General features: G+C 41.7%; 1 protein-coding gene and 1 long non-coding RNA gene across 2 annotated transcripts in view; one reads left to right on the top strand and one right to left on the bottom strand.

Moving 5' to 3' along the window:
* The window catches only part of LOC110568461 (uncharacterized), a 73,934-nt gene that overhangs the window by 35,528 nt on the left and 18,771 nt on the right, over positions 1-19,635 (bottom strand). The window contains exon 2 of the long non-coding RNA XR_010338374.1: positions 18,826-18,948. This is a non-coding gene — a long non-coding RNA (uncharacterized LOC110568461). The remainder of the gene's footprint in view (positions 1-18,825; positions 18,949-19,635) is intronic.
* Positions 16,508-17,309, top strand: LOC105729045 (ribose-phosphate pyrophosphokinase 2-like). Its single transcript, XM_064365324.1, has one exon. The coding sequence runs from the start codon at positions 16,608-16,610 to the stop codon at positions 17,307-17,309; it is 702 nt and encodes a 233-aa protein (XP_064221394.1). The 5' UTR covers positions 16,508-16,607.

The following is a 19,635-nucleotide window of genomic DNA, read 5'->3' on the forward strand; positions in this document are numbered from 1 at the left end:
TTAAAATGAATGAGAACATTCTATCATTTGTTGGAAATTTCTTAATATTTCTTCTACTTTGATGAGTCACTTCTGTATGAACATACTCAGTGTTTTGTCTTCTCTCCTATCCCACCTCTTAGCTAAAACAAAGGGAAAATGTATTTGCAGATCAAGAACTGGAGAGACCCAACCCTTCAGGAGGCTTTGTAGGCCCATGATAGCTCCCTGACCATAGGTCAAGAAATAGTCTTTCTTTTCTTTTTTTTTTTTTTTTTTTGGAGAAACAGTCTCGCTCTTGTCATCCAGACTGGAGTGCTGTGGTGCAATCTTGGCTCACTGCAACCTCTACCTCCTGGATTCAAGCGATTCTCATGCCTCAGCTTCTGGAGTAGCTGGGATTACAAGCACCCACCACCACACCTGGCTAATTTTTTTATTTTCAGTAGAGATGAGGTTTCACCATGCTGGCCAAGCTGGTCTCAAACTCCTGCCCTCAGGTGATTCACCTACCTGCCTCAGTCTCCCAAAGTGCTGAGATTGCAAGCATGAGCCACGATGCCAAGCCTGAAATACTGTTTTAAGTACAAACCTTAGAGATAAGCAAGACCTTACCGTACTGACTGGGGAAAAAACTCTAACCTTGGTCACATCCCAGCTTCTCTCTCCTGCTGCCTCTGGCAGCCTTTAAACTGTAGAAAAGGAGATTGCAGAAAGAAACACATTTAAGACTGCAAAAAACAAACAACAATGACAACAACAGTAAAACCCACAAAACCATGGTCTTCACCACTTGACTCACTGCCAGAAACAGTAGGCACAGGCCAGGCACAGTGGCTCATGCCTGTAATCCCCACACTTTTGGAGGCCGAGGTGGGCAGATCACTTGAGGTCAGGAGTTCAAGACCAGCCTGGCCAACATGGTGAAACCCCATCTCTACTAAAATTACAAAAATTAGCCGAGTGTGATGACATGCACCTGTAATACCAGCTACTCAGATGGCTTAAGGCAGGAGAATCATTTGAACATGGGAGGCAGAGGTTGTACTGCACTCCAGTCTGGGCAATAGGGCGAGACTCCATCTCAAAAGAAAAAAAAAAAAGTAGGCACTGAAAGAACAAGAAGCAATGACCAAGAACCTCTGTCCACAAAGCAAAGCCCTGATGAATAACGGACTAACTGAAGCCTAACTAGGTTTTCAGATGCTGCAACTGAGGGCTTTAGCAGGCAGGAGCTATGATCAGAGCACTGAGGATTTGAGAAGAAATAAGCACCGATTTGACTCATGGTCATTATCTTGAGCTACTAATACTGCAATTCCGATTCTGACAAAAACCTCTAAAATCAAAAAGAAAATGTCCTACTTATTGGAAAAATATTTTTCTATTCTCTTGGTATTGTAACACATTGAATGGATACTGTAAAAAAGAATTAAAGCTGTCCTTGAGCACATTGCTTAAATCATTAATTAAAAAGGGGAGAGAGCATTTTTTTTCTTTGTCAGTAATCCCTAAACTTCATCTCTAAAGGCCTTAAAATATGTAAACTGACAGACTATTGGTCAGCAGTTAAATGTGATCCTTAAGAAGGCTACATAGAGGCCGGCAGATCACTTGGGCCTGGGAGTTCGATACCAGCCTCGGCAACATGGAGAAACCTTGTGTCTACTAAAAATAGAAAAATTAGCTGGGCGTGGTTCTGTTCCCCTAGCTACTCGGGAGACTGAGGTGGGAGGATCACCTGAGCCTAGGATGCAGAGGTTGCAGTGAGCTGAGGTCACATGACATTACTCTACTCCAGACTGGGCCACAAAGCAAGACACTGAAAAAAAAAAAGAAGGCTACGTGGGGCCGGGCAGGGTGGTTCAAGCCTGTAATCCTACTTGAGCTCAGGAGTTCAAGATCAGCCTGAGCAACAGAGTGAGATCTTGCCTCTACAAAAAATTTTAAAATTAACCAGATGTGGTGACACATGCCTGTGGTCCTAGCTACTTAGGAGGTTGAGACAGGAGGATTGTTTGAGCCCAGGAGGTCAAGACTGCAGTGAGCTATGATCATACCACTGTACTCCAGCCTGAGTGACACTAAGACCCTCATTTACAAAAAAAAAAAAACAACAACAAAAAACTACATAGAAACATGAGTAAATGATTCTTGAAATAATGTTTTGAGTGAAAAAAATCAAAATAATAACCTGCACTTATTTACAATAGAATTTACAATAGAATAAAGTGAAATGCTTGCATTAGAATGTGAGATTTGGGTAATCTTTTTTATTTTCTTCAAAACTTTATTTGATATTGTTAACACAGCAACTGATCAACTAAAATGAATATAATCAAGTAAAGACAAACTATGGCTGGGAATGGTGGCTCATGCCTGTAAACCAAGCATTTTGGGAGACTGAGGCAGGCAGATCACTTGAGGTCAGGAGTTTGAGACCAGCCTGGTCAACATGGCAAAACCCCGTCTCTACTTAAAAAAAAACAACAACAAAAAAAAAAAAAACAGGCTGGGTGCAGTGGCCCACGCCTGTAACCCCAGCACTTTGGGAGGCCAAAGTGTGTGGATCACAAGGTCAAGAGATCGAGACCATCCTGGCCAACATGGTGAAACTCCATCTCTACTAAAAATATAAAATAAAAAATTAGCCAGGCTTGGTGGCACGTACCTGAAGCCCTAGCTACTCGGGATGCTGAGGCAGAAGAACTGCCTGAACCAGGGAGGCAGAGCTTGCAGTGAACTGAGTTTGCACCACTGTTCTCCAGCCTGGGTGACAGAGCAAGACCCCAGGTGAATGGATAAATAAAATGGTACATATACACAGAATATTATTCAGCCATGAAAAAGAATAGAATCCTGTTATTTGCAAGAACATGGGTAGAACTGGAGATCATTATGCTAACTAAAATAAGCCAGACACAGAAAGATGAATTTTGCATGCTCCCAGTCATTTGTGGGTGCTAAAAATTAAAACAATTGAACTCATGGAAATAGAAAGTAGAATGATGGCTACCAGAAGCTGGGGAGGGTAGTGGGCTGGAAGGGGTGCACAGGAATAATTAATGGGTACAAAAATACACTTAGAATGAATAAGATATAGTACTTGGTAGTACAACAGAGTGACAATGGTAAACAATAATTTATTGTATATTTTAGAATAGCTAAAAGAGGCCAGGCATGGTGGTTTATACCTGTAATCCCAGCATTTTCAGAGGCTGAGGCAGGAGGATCACCTGAGGTCAGGAGTGTGAGACCAGCCTGACATGGCAAAACATTGTCTCTACTAAAAATAAAAAAATTAGCCAGGCTTGGTGGCATGCGCCTGTAGTCCTAGCTACTCAGGAGGCTGAGGCTGGAGAATCACGTGAACCTGGGGGGGTGGGGCAGATGTTGCAGTGAGCTGAGATTATACCACTGCACTCCAGCCCAGGAGACAGAGCTACATTCCATCTCAAAAAAAAAAAAAAAAGAAAGAAAAAAGGAAAAGAGCATAACTGAATTGTTTGTAAAACAAAGAAAGGATAAATGCTTAAGGTGAGGGGTATTCCATTTACCCTGATGGAATTATTACACATTGCATGACTCTATCAGAACATCTCATGTACCCCATAAATATATACACCTACTATGTACCCACATAAATTAAAAATAAAGCATTTTTAAACCCCCAATCTTGGCCAGATGTAGTGTACAAACCTGTAATTCCAGTGCTTTTTGAGGTCAGGATGGGAGGATCACTTGAGTCTGGGAGTTTTGAGACCCACCTAGGCAATGCAGCAAGACTCCCATCTCTAATAACAATAAAAAAAATTAGCCAGGCCTGGTGGGGTTTATGCCTATAGTCTCAGTTACTTGAGAGGCTGAGATGACAGAACCCCTTGAACCCAGGAGAGGTTGATGCTGCAGTAAGCTATGATGGTCCCACTGAACTCCAGCCTAGGTGACAGAGTGAGACCATATCTCTTTAAAAAACAAACCAATCCTAGCATGACCTGACTCTGCCTGCACCTCTGTTCTTTTCCTCTTACCCATTGTGCATCGGACATCTAAGCTTCTTTTCTGCTCCTGTAAATGCCAAATGGTTTCCCTCTTCAGGACCACTGCACATGCTCTTCCCTGCCTGAAATGGACTTCCCACACCTCCTGCCACAGCTGGATTTATCTCATGTTTCAGACCTCAGCTCACACATCACCTCTGCAGAGAAATTCTCCCTCATCCTGTGAAGGGGAAATCATCCTCCTCTGCATTGCCTCACCCTGCCTGGTTCTCTCAAAGCAGACATCACACTCAAAAATCAGCCTGTTATTTATTGAATTACTTGTCTGCATGTTCTCCTCCCAAACTCATGCCGAATCAGAACAGAAGCTCCCTGTGGCAGGAGTCTCATCTTGTTCATTCTCAGAACCTAATCTACTAACTGCACATAGTAGGCACACAATAAATGTTATTAGAATGAATAAGTATTAAGGGGCTGGTTGAGGTGGTTCATGCCTGTAATCTCTGCGCTTTGGGAGGCTGAGGTGGGTACAGGAGTTTGAGACGAGCCTGGCCAACATGGTGAAACATGTCTCTGCTAAAAACACAAAAATTAGCTGGGTGTGGTGGTGCAAATCTGTAATCCCAGCTACTTGGGAGGCTGAGGGGGAGAACTGCTTGAACCTGGGAAGTGGAGGTTTCACTGAACCAGAGGTTGCAGTGAGCCAAGATTGTGCCACTATACTCCAGCCTGGGCAACAGAGTAAGGCTCCAACTCAATAAAAAAAAAAAAAAAAAAAAAAAGGTATATGGTATGAGTAAGCATCAAGGAAGGGAGATTTTGTGATTTGCCACCTTTTCATGGAAATCCTACTTAACATGGACATTTTCAATTTGATAGTATTTCTATAATAGGAAATTGAAACTGAGTTAATTAAAAAAAAATGAGGCTGGGCATGGTGATTCATGCCTGCAATCCCAGCACTTTGGGAAGCTAAAGCGGGGAAATCACGTGAAGCTAGAAGTTTAAGATAAGCCTGGGCAACATACAGAGACCCCTGTCTCTGTAAAAATAACTTTTAATTAACCAGCACAGTGGCTCACACCTGTAATCCCAACACTTTGGGAGGCCGAGGTGGGTGGATCACCTGAGGTCAGGAGCTCCAGACCAGCCTGGCCAACATGGCAAAATTCCGTCTCTACTAAAAATACAAAAAATAGCCAGATATGGTGGTGAATGCCTCTAATCCCAGCTACTCAGGAAGCTGAGGCAGGAGAACCACTTGAATCCAGGAGGCAGAGTTTGCAGTGAGCCAAGATTAGGCCATTGCACTCCAGCCTGGAGAACAGTAAAACTCCATCCTGAAAAAAACAAAAAATTAACCACATGTGGTGGCACGTGTCTGTACTCCCAGCTTGTTAAGAGGCAGAAGTGGGAGGAGCACTTCAGCCCAGGAGATAAGAGGCAGCAGTCAGCCATGATTTCACCACTGCACTCCAGTCTAAGTGACAGAGCTACACCTTATCTCTAGAAACAAACAAAAAAAAAGGCCAGGCATGGTGGCTCACACCTGTAATCCCAGCACTTTGGGAGGCCAAGGCGGGTGGATCACCAGAGATCAGGAGTTGAATACCAGCCTGGCCAACATGGTGAAGCCCTGTCTTCACTAAAAAATACAAAAATAAGCCCAGAATGGTGGCAGGCACCTGTAATTTCAGCTACTTGGGAGGCTGAGGCAAGAGAATTGCTTGAATCCAGGAGGCAGAAGTTGCAGGAGATGGAGGGGCAAGAGTGGGAGAAGGACATCGGGTCAGGAGCTGCCACATCAACATCTTTTGATCACTCTAGGCCACGTTTTGCCTTGGGCCTCTGCAAGAATGTGCCCCAGCCTCAGATGCATTAATTCTGACACTCAGTGCTGGTGGAGGCCCTGTGAGTTCACACTGTGGAGCCAACACTGTGGGAAAGTGTTGGTGTTGGCTCTTCAAAATCAACATCTTGGCTTATTCCTTTGATGCTGGAGAAAATGACCTGTTTCTCCTGATATATCTGCTCAAGATAGTTACAAATTTAGTAAAGATGGGGTTTCTTCATATTGTGCAGGCATGTCTTGAACTCCTAACCTCAGATGATCTGCCCCCCTCGGCCTCCCAAAGTGCTGGGATTACAGGTGTGAGACACTGCGCCCCACCCTTCTTCCATTCATGCTCAATTTTTCCTTTTCTTCTCTCTCTTTCTGCCTCCTTTTTTTTTTCTTGAGATCCTGGAAACCATAAGGAATATATATGAATCTTAATTCCAAGGGCAATTAAAAAAAAAATTTTTTTTTTTTGAGGCAGAGTTTCACTGTTGTTACCCAGACTGGAGTGCAATGGCGCGATCTCAGCTCACCGCAACCTCCGCCTCCTGGGTTCAAGCAATTCTCCTGCCTCAGCCTCCTGAGTAGCTGGGATTACAGGTGTGCACCACCATGCCCAGCTAATTTTTGTATTTTTAGTAGAGACGGGGTTTCACCTTGTTGACCAGGATGGTCTCAATCTCTTGACCTCATGATCCACCCGCCTCGGTCTCCCAAAGTGCTGGGATTATAGGCGTGAGCCACCGCACCCAGCCTAAAAAAATTTTTTTAGAGACAGGGTCTTGCTCTGTCATGTAAGCTGGAATGCAGTGGTGAGATCTCAGCTGACTGCAACCTCCACCTCCTAGGCTCAAGAGATCCTCACACCTGAGTCCACAAAGTAGCTGGGACTACAGGTGTGTGTGCAGCACTGTACCCGGCTAATCTGAAAAAAATAATTTTTGGGGCAACAGAGTTTTACTATGCTACCCAGGCTGGTCTTGAACTCCTGGCCTCAAGTGATCCTTCTGTCTTGGCTTCCCAAAGTGTTAGGATTACAAAAATGAGTGACTCTACCTGGCCACTTTTGTAATAGAGAAGAGTCCAAGAAACACTATCTCTGATAAACAAACACCAGCTAAACTCTTGAAGTGTCAATTTTTTTCACTCTCTATTATTTCCCTTTCCTTGACTCTTACCATCAAATTTCATTGAATCCCTGTATACAGATACAACTTTCCAATTCTCTTCCTTTTTTTTTTTTTTCTGAAGACAGAGTGTTACTCTATTCCCCCATGCTGGAGTGCAGTGGACCTATCTCAGCTCAGTGCAACCTCTACCTCCTGGGTTCAAGCAATTCTTATGCCTCAGACTCCCCCGAGTTCCTGAGATTACAGGCACCAGCCACCATGCCTGGTTAATTTTTTTATTTTTAGTAGAGATGTTTCACCATGTTGGCCAGGTTGGTCTCAAACTTCTAACCTCAAGTGCATGCCTGTAATCTCAGCTACTTGGGAGACTGACACAGGAGGATAGCTGGTACCCAGGAGGTGGAGGTTGCAGTGAGCCAAGATAGCACCTTTGCACTCCAGCCTGAGTGAGAGTGAGACCCTGTCTCAAAATAAATAAATACATAAATTAATTAATGCTTTTTTTTTCTGCCACCCCAGACTTCTGGAAAAGGAGTTTGGAGCTGTGCCCAAGGATCCCAGCCTTTACCCTCAATTGCAAACAGAGTGGAGTGCCTCTTAGCTCAAGAGTTTGTGCTGCTCAAGATTTTGCACAAACACAAAGTTGAGAAACACTGCTTGCTGAAAGGGGTGTAAAAGGCAGAGGACAAACCAGTTGTCCTCTGAAGTGGAGACATTTCTATTCTATGTTGGTCTAAGATCTTGGAGAATGCAGGCAGGGAACAAGTTTTGCCGGTTTTCCAATGAGAGACCCCTGTGGTAAGAGAGGCTCTTCTCTCTACCTGGTGAATTACTTCCTCTCTTTGGTACCCAATTTTCTCATGTTTAAAATTAGGGAGTCAGGCACTGTTGCTCACACCTGTAATCCCAGCACTTTGGGAGGCCAATGTGAGCAGATCATGAGGTCAAGAGATCAAGACTATCCTGGCCAACATGGTGAAACCCTGTCTCTACCAAAAATACAAAAATTAGCTGGGCATGGTGGCAGGTGCCTGTAATCTGAGCTACTCGGGAGGCTGAGGCAGGATAATCTCTTGAACCTGTGAGGTAGAGGTTGTAGTGAGCTGAGATTGTGCCACTGCACTCCAGCCTAGGCAACAGAGTGAGACTCCATCTAAATAAATAAATAAACAAAATTAAATAGGGAAGTAAAACCACATGTCCCCTAGGATACTTTCCTCTTAGTCTATGAGTTAATTAAAGAGATTTGTTTTCTCATAAGCATACATCCAAAAAGGTACTCAAGGTAGGTTTTCCATGTTTTCTGGAATCTTGTAATTGCCCCAAATGATGTGGGAGTGTTTGGAGGAGAAGCTCTTCCTTGCTTCCTTTATTTTTTTTAGAGATGAAATCTCTCCCCATTACCCAGGCTGGAGTGCAGTGGTACAATCTGGGATCACTGCAACCTCAAACTCCTGGCCTCAAGTCATCCTCCAATTCCAACCTCTGGAGTAGCTGGGACAACAGGCACACACCACCATGCCCAGCTAATTTTTAAAATTATTTTGTAGAGACAGGGTCTCACCATGTTGCCGAGGCTGTTCTCAAACTCCTGGCCTCAAGTGATCCTTCTGCCTCAGCCTCCCAAAGTGCTGGGATTACAGGTGTGAGACATGTGCCTGGACCTTCATTGCTTTTTAATAACCTTAATTACCTTCTTTTGAATATCTTTAGAACTACAATGTTTTTGTCTTTTGAGGCTAGAGTTGAAACTGATTTCCATAAGTAGTCATTTTGAGTCAAGTCTTTTCAATAAAGTGAGTGGCCAGAGATGATAATGCAATTTTCACTAAAACAGTTTCTGAGAGAGCACACTGTGAACTCTAAAATGTGTGTGCTGGATCCAAGATGGCCAAATAGGAACAGCTCTGGATTGCACTTCCCAGCAAAAATGCAGAGGGTGAGTAATCACTACATGTCCAAACGAATTTTTACTGCACACAGACCAGGAGATTCCCAGGCAGAAAAGCATCAAGATTCACTAGCATGGCTGTTTCAGCTGGCGCAGCACATCTCCACACAAAAACTCACAAAAATCTGGGTGCCCTTTCAACTGCAGTGCCTGGGAGACAACATCACCCATTCAACCAAAAAAATGGGGACTGAAATGGGGAGCCAGGTGATCTAGCTCGGTCGGTCCCACCCCCACAAAGACCAGCAATCTGAAATGCTCTGGATTGAGAGTTCGACAGAAAATACAGCTGGAGCCAGGTTGGTCCAGCTCTGTGGGGGGAAGGGCATCCACCATTACTGAAGCCATACACCACTACCGAGGCAATCCACAACTACCGAGGCAGTCCACCATTACCCATGAAGTCCACCATTACCGAGGCTGTCCACCACTACCAAGGCAGTCCGCCATTACCCAGGAAGTCTGCCATTACCGAGGCAGTCTGCCATTACTTAAGCAGTCCGCCATTACTGAGGCAGTCTGTCATTACAGAGAGAGTCTGCCATTACTAAGGCAGATCACCATTACTGAGACAGTTCTAACTATACCCCTATAAACAAAACTACAAGGAAGTTCACACAGCAGATGGGCAGAGCCCATGGCAGGTCAGCAACACCTCTGCTAGCAGACTATGACTATGCTACCTCCTCGCTGGGCAGAGCATCTCTGAAAAAAGGCAGCAGAATGACAAGAACGTATAAATAAAACCCTACCTTCCTGGGACAGAGCACCTGGGGGAAAAAAGGCAGTTATGAGTTCTACTGCAGCAGACGTAAAAGAACCTGCCCAGCAGCTCTGAACAGAACAACGGAGCTCACAGCTCAGCACCTGAGCTCCAATAAGGGACAGACTGTCTCCTCAAGCAGCTCCCTGACCCCCGTATATACACAGTCACCTCATAAAGGAGAGCTCAGGCTGACATCTGGCAGGTTTCCTTGTGGGACAAAGATAGCAGAAGAAGAAATTGGCAGCAATCCTTACTGTTCTGCAGCTGCTGCAGGTGATCCCCAGGCAAACAGGGTTTGGAGTAGACCTCCAGCAGTACTACAGCAGAGGGGCTGGACTGTTAGAAGGAAAATTAAGAAATGGAAAGAAATAACTTCATCACCAACAAACTGGATGTCCACTCAGAGACCCCATCTGAAAGTCACCAACTACAAAGATGACAGGTAGATAAAGCCACAGAGATGGAAAGAAATCAGTGCAAAAAGGATGCAAACACCCAAAACCAGAACACCTCTCCTCCTCCAAGGGATCACAACTCCTCACCAGCTAAGGAACAAGGCTGGATGGAGAATGAGTCCAATGAATTGACAGAAACAGGCTTCAGATGGTGGGCAATAACAAACTTCTCTGAGCTAAAAGAACATGTTCTAACCCAATGCAAAGAAACTAAGAACTTTGAAAAAAGGTTTGACGAAATGCTAATGAAAATAAACAGCTTAGAGAGGAATATAAACGAATTGATGGACCTGAAAAAAACAACACAAGAACTTTGCAAAGCATACACAACTTTTAACAGCCGAATCAACCAAGCAGAAGAAAGGATATTCAGAGATTGAAAACAAACCCAATGAAACAAAATGAGGAGGCAAGATTAGAGAAAAAAGAGTAAAAAGAAATGAAAAAAGTCTCCAGGAAATATGGGATTATGTGAAAAGACCTAATCTACGTTTGATAGGTGTACCCGAATATGACGGAGAGAATGAATCCAAGCTGGAAAGCACTTATCAGGATATTATCCAGGAGAGTTTCTTCAACCTAGCAAGGCAGTCCAACATTCAAGCTCAGGAAATACAGAGAAGACCACGAAGATATTCCTCAAGAAGAGCAACCTCAAGGCACATAATAATCTGATTCACTAGGGTTGAAATGAAGGAAAAAATGCTAAGGGCAGCCAGAGAAAGGTTGGGTTACCCACAAAGGGAAGCCCATCAGACTCACAGCGGATCTCTTGACAGAAATCTTACAAGCCAGAAGAGAGTGGGGACCAATATTCAGCATCCTTAAAAAAAAGAACTTTCAATCTAGAATTTCATATCCAGCCAAACAAAGCTTCATAAGCAAAGGAAAAATAAAATCCTTTACAGACAAGCAATTGTTCACAGATTTCATCACCACCAGGCCTGCTGTACAAGAGCTCCTGAAAGAAGCACTAAACAGAGAAAGGAACAACCAGTACTAAAAACCTAACAGAAGACAAGAAATAACTAAGATCAGAGCAGAACTGAAGGAGATAGAGACACAAAAAAACCCTTCAAAAAATCAATAAATCCAGGAGCTGGTTTTTTGAGAAGATCAACAAAACAGACAGACCACTAGCCAGTTTAATAAAAAAGAAAAGAGAGAATAATCAAATAGATGCAATAAAAAATGAGAAAGGGGATATCACCACAGATTCCACAGAAATACAAACCACTATCAGAGATTACCACAAACAACTCTATGCACATAAACCAGTAAACCTGGAAGAAATGGATAAATTCCTGGACACTTGCACCCTCCCAAGCCTAAACCAGGAAGAAGTTGAAACCTTGAATAGACCAGTAACAAGGGCTGATGTTGAGGCAGCAATTAAGAGCCTACCAACCAAAAAAAGTCCAGGTCCACACGGGTTCACAGCTGAATTCTACCAGACGTACAAAGAGGAACTAGTATCATTCCTTCTGAAACTATTTCAAACAATCCAAAAAGAGGGAATCCTTCCCAAATCATTTTATGAGACCAACATCATCCTGATACCAAAACCTGGCAGAGACTCAACAAGAAAAGAAAGCTTCAGGCCAATATCCGTGATGAACATAGATGCAAAAATCTTCAATAAAATACTGGCAAACCGACTGCAACAGCACATCAAAAAGCGTATCCATCATGATCAAGTAGGATTCATCCCAGGGATGAAAGGCTGGTTCAACATATGCAAATCTATAAACATAATTCACCACATAAACAGAACCAAAGACAAAAACCATATGATTATCTCAACTGATGCAGAGGCCTTTGACAAAATTCAACAGCCCTTTATGCTAAAAACTCTCAATAAACTAGGTATCGACAGAACATATCTCAAAATAATAAAAGCTATTTATGACAAACCCACAGCCAATATCATACTGAATGGGCAAAAACTGGAAGCATTCCCTTTGAAATCTGGCACTAGATGAGGATGCCCTCTCTCACCATTCCTATTCAATATAGTATTGGAAGTTCTAGCCAGAGCAATCAGGCAAGAAAAAGAAATAAAGGGTATTCAAATAGGAAAGGAGGAAGTCAAATTGTCTGTATTAGCATATGACATGATTGTATATTTAGAAGACCCCATCGTCTCAGCCCAAAATCTCCTGAAACGGATAAGCAACTTCCGCAAAGTCTCAGGATACAAAATCAATGTGCAAAAATCACAAGAATTCCTATACACCAATAACAGACTTAGAGAGAGCTAAATCAAGAATGAACTGCCATTGACAATTGCTACAAAGAGAATAAAATACATAGGAATACAACTAACAAAGAATGTAAAGGACCTCTTCAAGGAAAACTACAAATCACTGCTCAAAGAAATAAGAGAGGACACAAATAGATGAAGAAACATTCCATGTTCATGGTTAGGAAGAATCAATATTGTGAAAATGGCCATACTGCCCAAAGTAATTCATAGATTCAATGCTATCCCCATCAAGCTACCAATGACCTTCTTCATAGAACTGGAAAAAAACACCTTAAACTTGATATGGAACCAAAAAAAACCCCACATACCCAAGTCAATTCTAAGCAAAAAGAACAAAGCGGGAGGCATCACACTACCAGACTTCAAACTATACTACAAGATTACAGTAATCAAAACAGCAATGGCACTGGTATCAAAACAGAGATATAGACCAATGGAACAGAACAGAGGCCTCAGAGGCAATGCCACACATCTACAACAATCTGATCTTTGATAAACCTGACAAAAAGAAGCAATGGGGAAAGGAGTCCCTGTTTAATACATGGTGTTGGGAAAACTGGCTAGTCACTTTCAGAAAGCAGAAACTGGACCCCTTCCTGACACCTTACACTAAAATGAACTCTAGATGGATTAAAGACCTAACATCATAAAAACCCTAGAAGAAAACCTAAGCAAAACCATTCAGGACATAAGCATAGGCAAGGACTTCATGACTAAAACACCAAAAGCAATGGCAAGAAAAGCCAAAATAGACAAATGAGACTTAATTAAACTCCAGAGCTTCTGTACAGCAAAAGAAACAGTCATTAGAGTGAATCGGCAACCAACAGAATGGGAAAAAATTTTTGCAATCTACCCATCTGACAAAGGGCTAATATCCAGAATCTACAAAGAATTAAAACAGATTTACAAGAAAAAAACAAACAAACCCATCTAAAAGTGCGCAAAGGGTATGAACAGACAATTTTCAAAAGAAGACATATATGAGGCCAACAAACCTATGAAAAAATGCTCATCATCACTGATTATTAGAGAAATGCAAATCAAAACCACATTGAGATAACACCTCATGCCAGTTAGAATGGTGATCATTAAAAAATCTGGAGACAACAGATGCTGGAGAGGATGTGGAGAAATAGGAACACTTTTACACTGTTGGTGGGAGTGTAAACTAGTTCAACCATTGTCGAGGACAGTGTTGCACTTCCTCAAGCACCTAGAAACAGAAATTCCATTTGACCCAGCAATCCCATTACTGGGTATATACCCAAAGGATTATAAATCATTCTATTATGAAGACACATGCACATGTATGTTCATAGTGGCACTGTTTACCATAGCAAAGACCTGGAACCACCCAAATGCCCATTGATGATAGACTGGACAAGGAAAATGTGGCACATATACACTATGGAATATACTATGCAGCCATAAAAAAATGATGAATTTGTGTCCTTTGTAGGGACATGGATGAATCTGGAAACCATCATTCTCAGCAAACTGACACAAGAACAGAAAATCAAACACTGCATGCTCTCACTCATAGGTGGGTGTTGAACAATGAGAACACATGGACACAGGGAGCGGAGCATCACACACTCGGGTCTGTTGAGGGGGCCAATGGAGGGACAGTTCGCGGGGGTGGGGAGGTCAGGAAGAGATAACATGGGGAGAAATGCCAGATGTAGGTGACGGGGGGATGGAGGCAGCAAACCACATTGCCATGTGTGTACCTATGCAACAATCCTGCATGATCTGCACATGTACCCCAGAACCTAAAGTACAATTAAAAAAAAGAGAGAGAGAGAAAATAAAGTAGCTTATGATCACACAGGCATACAAAAACCCCTGATTACAAAGGAAAAGTCAGAAATGTTCAACTAAATTAAAATTAAGAATTTCTTTAATCAGAGAAATGCAAATCAAAACTACAATGAGATATCACCTCATTCCAGCTTAAATAGTTTTTATCAAAAAGATAGGCAATGACAGATGATGGCGAGGATGCAGAAAAAGGGGAACCCTTGTACACTGTTGTTGGGAATGTAAATTAGTGCAATCACTATCCTCAAAAAAACTAAAAATATAACTACTGTGTGATCCAGCAATGCCGCTGCTGGGTATACACCCAAAAGAAAGGAAATCAGTACATTGAGAGATTCCTGTACTCCCATGGTTACTGCAGCACTACTCACAACAGCCAAAATAAGGAATCAACCTACATGTCCATCAATAGATGAATGGATAAAGAAAATGTGGTACTTGTACACAATGCAGTACTATTCAGCCATCAAAATGAATGCAATCCTGCCATTTACAACAACATGGATAAAACTGGAGGACATCATGGTAAGTGAAATAAGTCAGGCACAGAAAGATGAACACTGCATGTTCTCACCCATATGTGGGAGCTAAAGAAAAAAACTGAACCCATGTAGACAGAGTAGAGGAGTGGACAGGAAGTGGGAAATAAGGAGGGATTAGTAAATGGGTACAAAAATACAGTTAAAAAGAACAAATAAGTCTAGTGTTTAGCAGCACAATAGGGCAACACACTTAACAGTAATTTATTTTATATTTCAAAATAATAGACTAGAATTGGAATATTCCTAACACCAAGAAATGAGAAATGCTTCAGGTGATGGGGTACTCTACCCTAATTTGATAATTATGTATTGCATGCTTGCATAAAAATGCCACATTTACCCCATAAATATGTATGATTATTATGTATCTGTAAGAATTAAAAATAAAAATTAAAAAAATGTTTCTGTTAGCAAAGAGAGAATAAAAAGGCTAGATACTAGTTAGTAAAAGATAGCTACAACACAGATATGGGGCAGGGAGGGGAGGGGATCAATATATTTATCCCTCATACAAACCAATAAAACAAAGAACACCTACCAGAAAATTAGGCAAAAGACTTCAGTGAGCTCCTCAAACAGAGGATATACAAGTAGCCAAAAAGAAACATATAAAAGGCTGTACAGCCTCATTAGTAATCAGGGAAATGCAAACTAAAATCAACATGGAGTGCGAATTACTACAACCACTTTGGGAAACTGTTCTGTGACCTAGAAATCCACTCCTAGATATATACCCAAGAGAAATAAGTATATATAAGAATGTTCATAGCAGCTTAATTGACAATATCCAAAACCTAGAAATAATCAATAAGAAAATGAATAAACAAAGTGTAATATAATCATACAACAGAACTCAGCAAGAAAAAAAAAGTAACCAACAACTTGTATAAATTCCAAAAAACCACTATGTTGGGCAAAAGAAGCCAGACACAGTAGAGTCCATACTGTCTGAGTTCATTTATATGAAGTTCAAAAACAAGCAAAACGCCATGTATAGTGGCCGAAGTCAAAACAGTGTGGATAGAATAGCAGCTTCTTTCTAGAAAAGAGCATGAGAGAACTTTCTGGGGGTGATGGAAATATTCTACATCTTCATCTGGGTAATGGTTACAGAGATACATTTATATGTAAAATATTCTCTCAGGCTGCACATTTTCACATTTTATTGTGTATGACATACACCTCAGTTACACACAAAAACCCATTATGTACCTACCAGAATGATCAATAAAATTTAACATATTGACAATTCTAAGCCTTGGCAAAGAGGTGGATAAACAGGATTCTCATACATTGTTACTAGGAATCTGACCTAGTGCAACCACTTTGAAAAATAGTCTGGCATGACTAAGTAAAACTGAAGATATAAAAAAATGTTCATAACAGTATTCATAATTGCTTGAAACTGAAGACAAATATCCATCAGAAAAAGAATGAAGGCTGGGCATGGTGGCTCACTTCTGTAATCCCTGCACTTTGGGAGACTGAGGCAGGTAGATCACCTGAGGTTGGGAGTTTGAGATCAGCCTGGCCAACATGGTGAAACCCTATCTCTATTAAAAATACGATAATTAGGCAGCAGCAGCCATCCATGTCACTGTTGCCTCCGCCACCTCCTCCACCACCGCTCGCCCCTCAGAGTCCCGCACCCCACCACGCCCAACATCGTGCTGTTTAGCGGCAGTTCACACCAGGACCTGTCCCAGCATGTGGCGGATCGCCTGGGCCTGAAGTTGGGCAAGGTGGTCACCAAGAAGTTCAGCAACCAGGAGACCAGCGTGGAGATTGGTGAAAGTGTGAGAGGATAAGATGTCTACATCATCCAGAGCGGCTGTGGGGAAATTAACGACAACCTGATGGAGCTCCTCATCATGATCAATGCCTGTAAGATTGCATCATCATCCAGGGTGACTGCCGTGATCCCGTGTTTCCCATACACCCAACAAGATAAAAAAGACAAGAGTCGTGCTCCAATTTCTGCAAAACTTGTGGCCAATATGCTGTCAGTGGCTGGGGCGGATCACATCATTGCCATGGACCTGCATGCCTCTCAGATACAGGGATTATTTGATATTCCTGTGGATAATTTGTATGCGGAGCCCACAGTCATGCAGTGGATCCGGGAAAACATTGTGGAGTGGAAGAACTGTATCATTGTTTCACCTGACACAGGGGGAGCCAAAAGGGTCATGTCAATTGCAGACAGGTTGAATGTGGAATTTGCCTTGATCCACAAGGAGAGGAAGAAGGCAAATGAAGTGGACCGGATGGTCCTGGTAGGCGACGTGAAGGACCACGTGGCCATCCTCGTGGATGACATGTCTGACACCTGCGGCAGCATGTACCATGCTGCAGACAAGCTGCTGTCAGCTGGAGCCACCAAAGTTTATGCTATCCTTACCCATGGCATCTTCTCTGGACCAGCTATTTCCAGAATAAATAACGCTGCCTTTGAGGCTGTTGTTGTCACAAACACAATTCTGCAAGAGGACAAAATGAAACACTGCACCAAGATTCAGGTCACTGACATTTCCATGAAATTGGCTGAAGCAATCTGAAGGACACACAATGGGGAATCTGTGTCCTACCTGTTCACCCATGTCCTGCTATAACTCCGGAATGTGAAGTGTCCAGCAAGCCTACTCTGACTTGTTTTTGTTTTCTGGATTTTTAGGTATAGGACTCAGCGATGATAGTTTAATCACTGGCAAAAGCTTCAGATCTTTGTATATGCTAAGATTTATTGTTTCCCCTTCTAAAGCTCAAGATCATTTCTTCCGGTTTTGGGGAAAAGAGTGGTGGTTATTTGGTCTTTAAGTGAACTGTCTTAAAGGAGAAATGTTTTTGTCATTTTGACATTTAACAGGTACAAGTGATCTCTTTCTTTGTTCTTTCAGTACTTTGAGGCAACAACTTTCAAGTATAAAATTTCATTGTGGAAGTCATAGTTTATATATTTTGAGGTTGCCAAAGGTGACTTCATATTAAAGCCTTCTGTGTAAATATATACTTTTAATGCCTATGCACATTTGGGTAAAACCCTGTATAGAATTAACTAGCCTTTTACTTTGGAGTGAACCTTGGAAAATTTATAATTATAATACCATGGATTTTGAATTTTTCTTTTTTTTTCTTGATAACTCAGTTTCAGATAAACCATCTTGGTTATTGTGCTTAATTTGGACTCAATTTTATTTAGCTTAATATGGACACTGTCATATTTTAGGGGATAAACATTAGACATGTCAGAGCAGTGTAGTTCTGTATCATTTTTTAAATTACCTCTTCTAAAATATAACTGTCACTTACCTGAAATGCTGCATCCTAAAATTACAAACTTACATTGAGCAATCACCAAGGACTAAAGCCAATTGACTTAAAGGTAATCATTTCAGCTAAGATTAAATGTAAAGTCTAAGAATGTATAGAGCTAGTTTTAAAATAATGATCTCAAGTTTTTAAAAAGGATATAGGAATCTGCATTGCCATTCTCTGAATTAAGAACTGATGGTTTCTATCATTATTTAGCCCCATCTTTGTATTTTAAAGTCCTTCAGAATACATTTATGATCCAATTAGACTGGATTTAGCCACACACAAAGGAAATTCAGACCTTGACTATTTGATGTTTCCAGTTCACTAAAGGTGATGAAGACTGTCTTGGGAGCAGCTTAATCCCAGAATTTGTGCATTCCTTGCTGCTCCTGGGGTAGAAACTTAAGTGAAACCACCAAACACATCAATCCTGTGCAGTTCTACTGAATGGGGGTAGACTTGGCATTTATCTGGCCAAAACAGGCACCAGAGAAATATGAATATACCAAAGTTGTTTAGCCTCCAACTTCAATTACGTTAGTCAACTTATAAATATTCATATGATCACTTTTCTTTGTTAGATACTACATCAGCTGGATTCAGGAATATATCATTTGCAGTGCTTGTATTGGTTTCAAATATAAAATTTTAATATCCTCCAACACTGTACTAAAACATTTCAATAAAATACTTCTTATTGCTTTTGAAAAAAATAAAAATAAAAAAATACAATAATTAGCCAGATGTGGTAGTGCTCACCTGTAGTCCCAGCTACTTGGGAGGCTGAGGCAGAAGAATCACTTGAACCTGGGAGGCAGAGGTTGCAGTGAGCCAAGATCGCACCATTGCACTCCAGCCTGGGTGATAAGAGTGAAACTCAGTCTCCAAAAGAAAAAAAAAAGAGAGAGAGAGAGTGAATACAACAATTGTGTTAGATGCATAGTAGAGTATTATTCAGCAATGACTAATGAACAACCTACAGCTCCATAAAACACAGGTGAATCTCACAAAATGACACTGAGTGAAAGCATTCAAGTAAAGAAAACAAACTAAATGGTTCCATTTATATAAAGTTCAAACAGCAGGGAAAACTAAACTACCAAGTTTGGGTGCAATCTTACAAAAGTAAGAAAATGATTTGCATGAAAGTCAGGAGAGAGGTAACATTTTTGAGAAGGAAGAGGAATACAGCTGATTAGGGCTTTTAGGAGTGCTGGCATTGGTCTATTTAATGACCTGAATATTAGGTACAGAGTTACGCTTTGTTGATTACAGCAAAAGATGCACCACTCAATGATTTTTCTGTGTGTATGGTTTTTTTTTTATTTTTATTTTTGAGACGGAGTCTCACTATGTTGCCCAGGCTGGAGTGCAGTGGTACAATCACAGCTCACTGCAACCCCCACCTCCCAGATTCTAGTGATTCTCCTGCCTTAGCCTCCTGAGTAGTTGAGACTATGGGTGTGCACCACCTCTCCCAGCTAATTTTTGTATTTTTAGTAGAGAGAGGGTTTCACCATATTGGTCAGGCTGGTCTCGAACTCCTGACCTCATGATATGCCCACCTCG

This window comes from Aotus nancymaae, unplaced genomic scaffold (genome assembly GCF_030222135.1).
Source record: "Aotus nancymaae isolate 86718 unplaced genomic scaffold, 86718_ANA_hifiasm-v0.15.2.pri h1tg000059l, whole genome shotgun sequence".
Lineage (NCBI taxonomy): Eukaryota > Metazoa > Chordata > Mammalia > Primates > Aotidae > Aotus > Aotus nancymaae.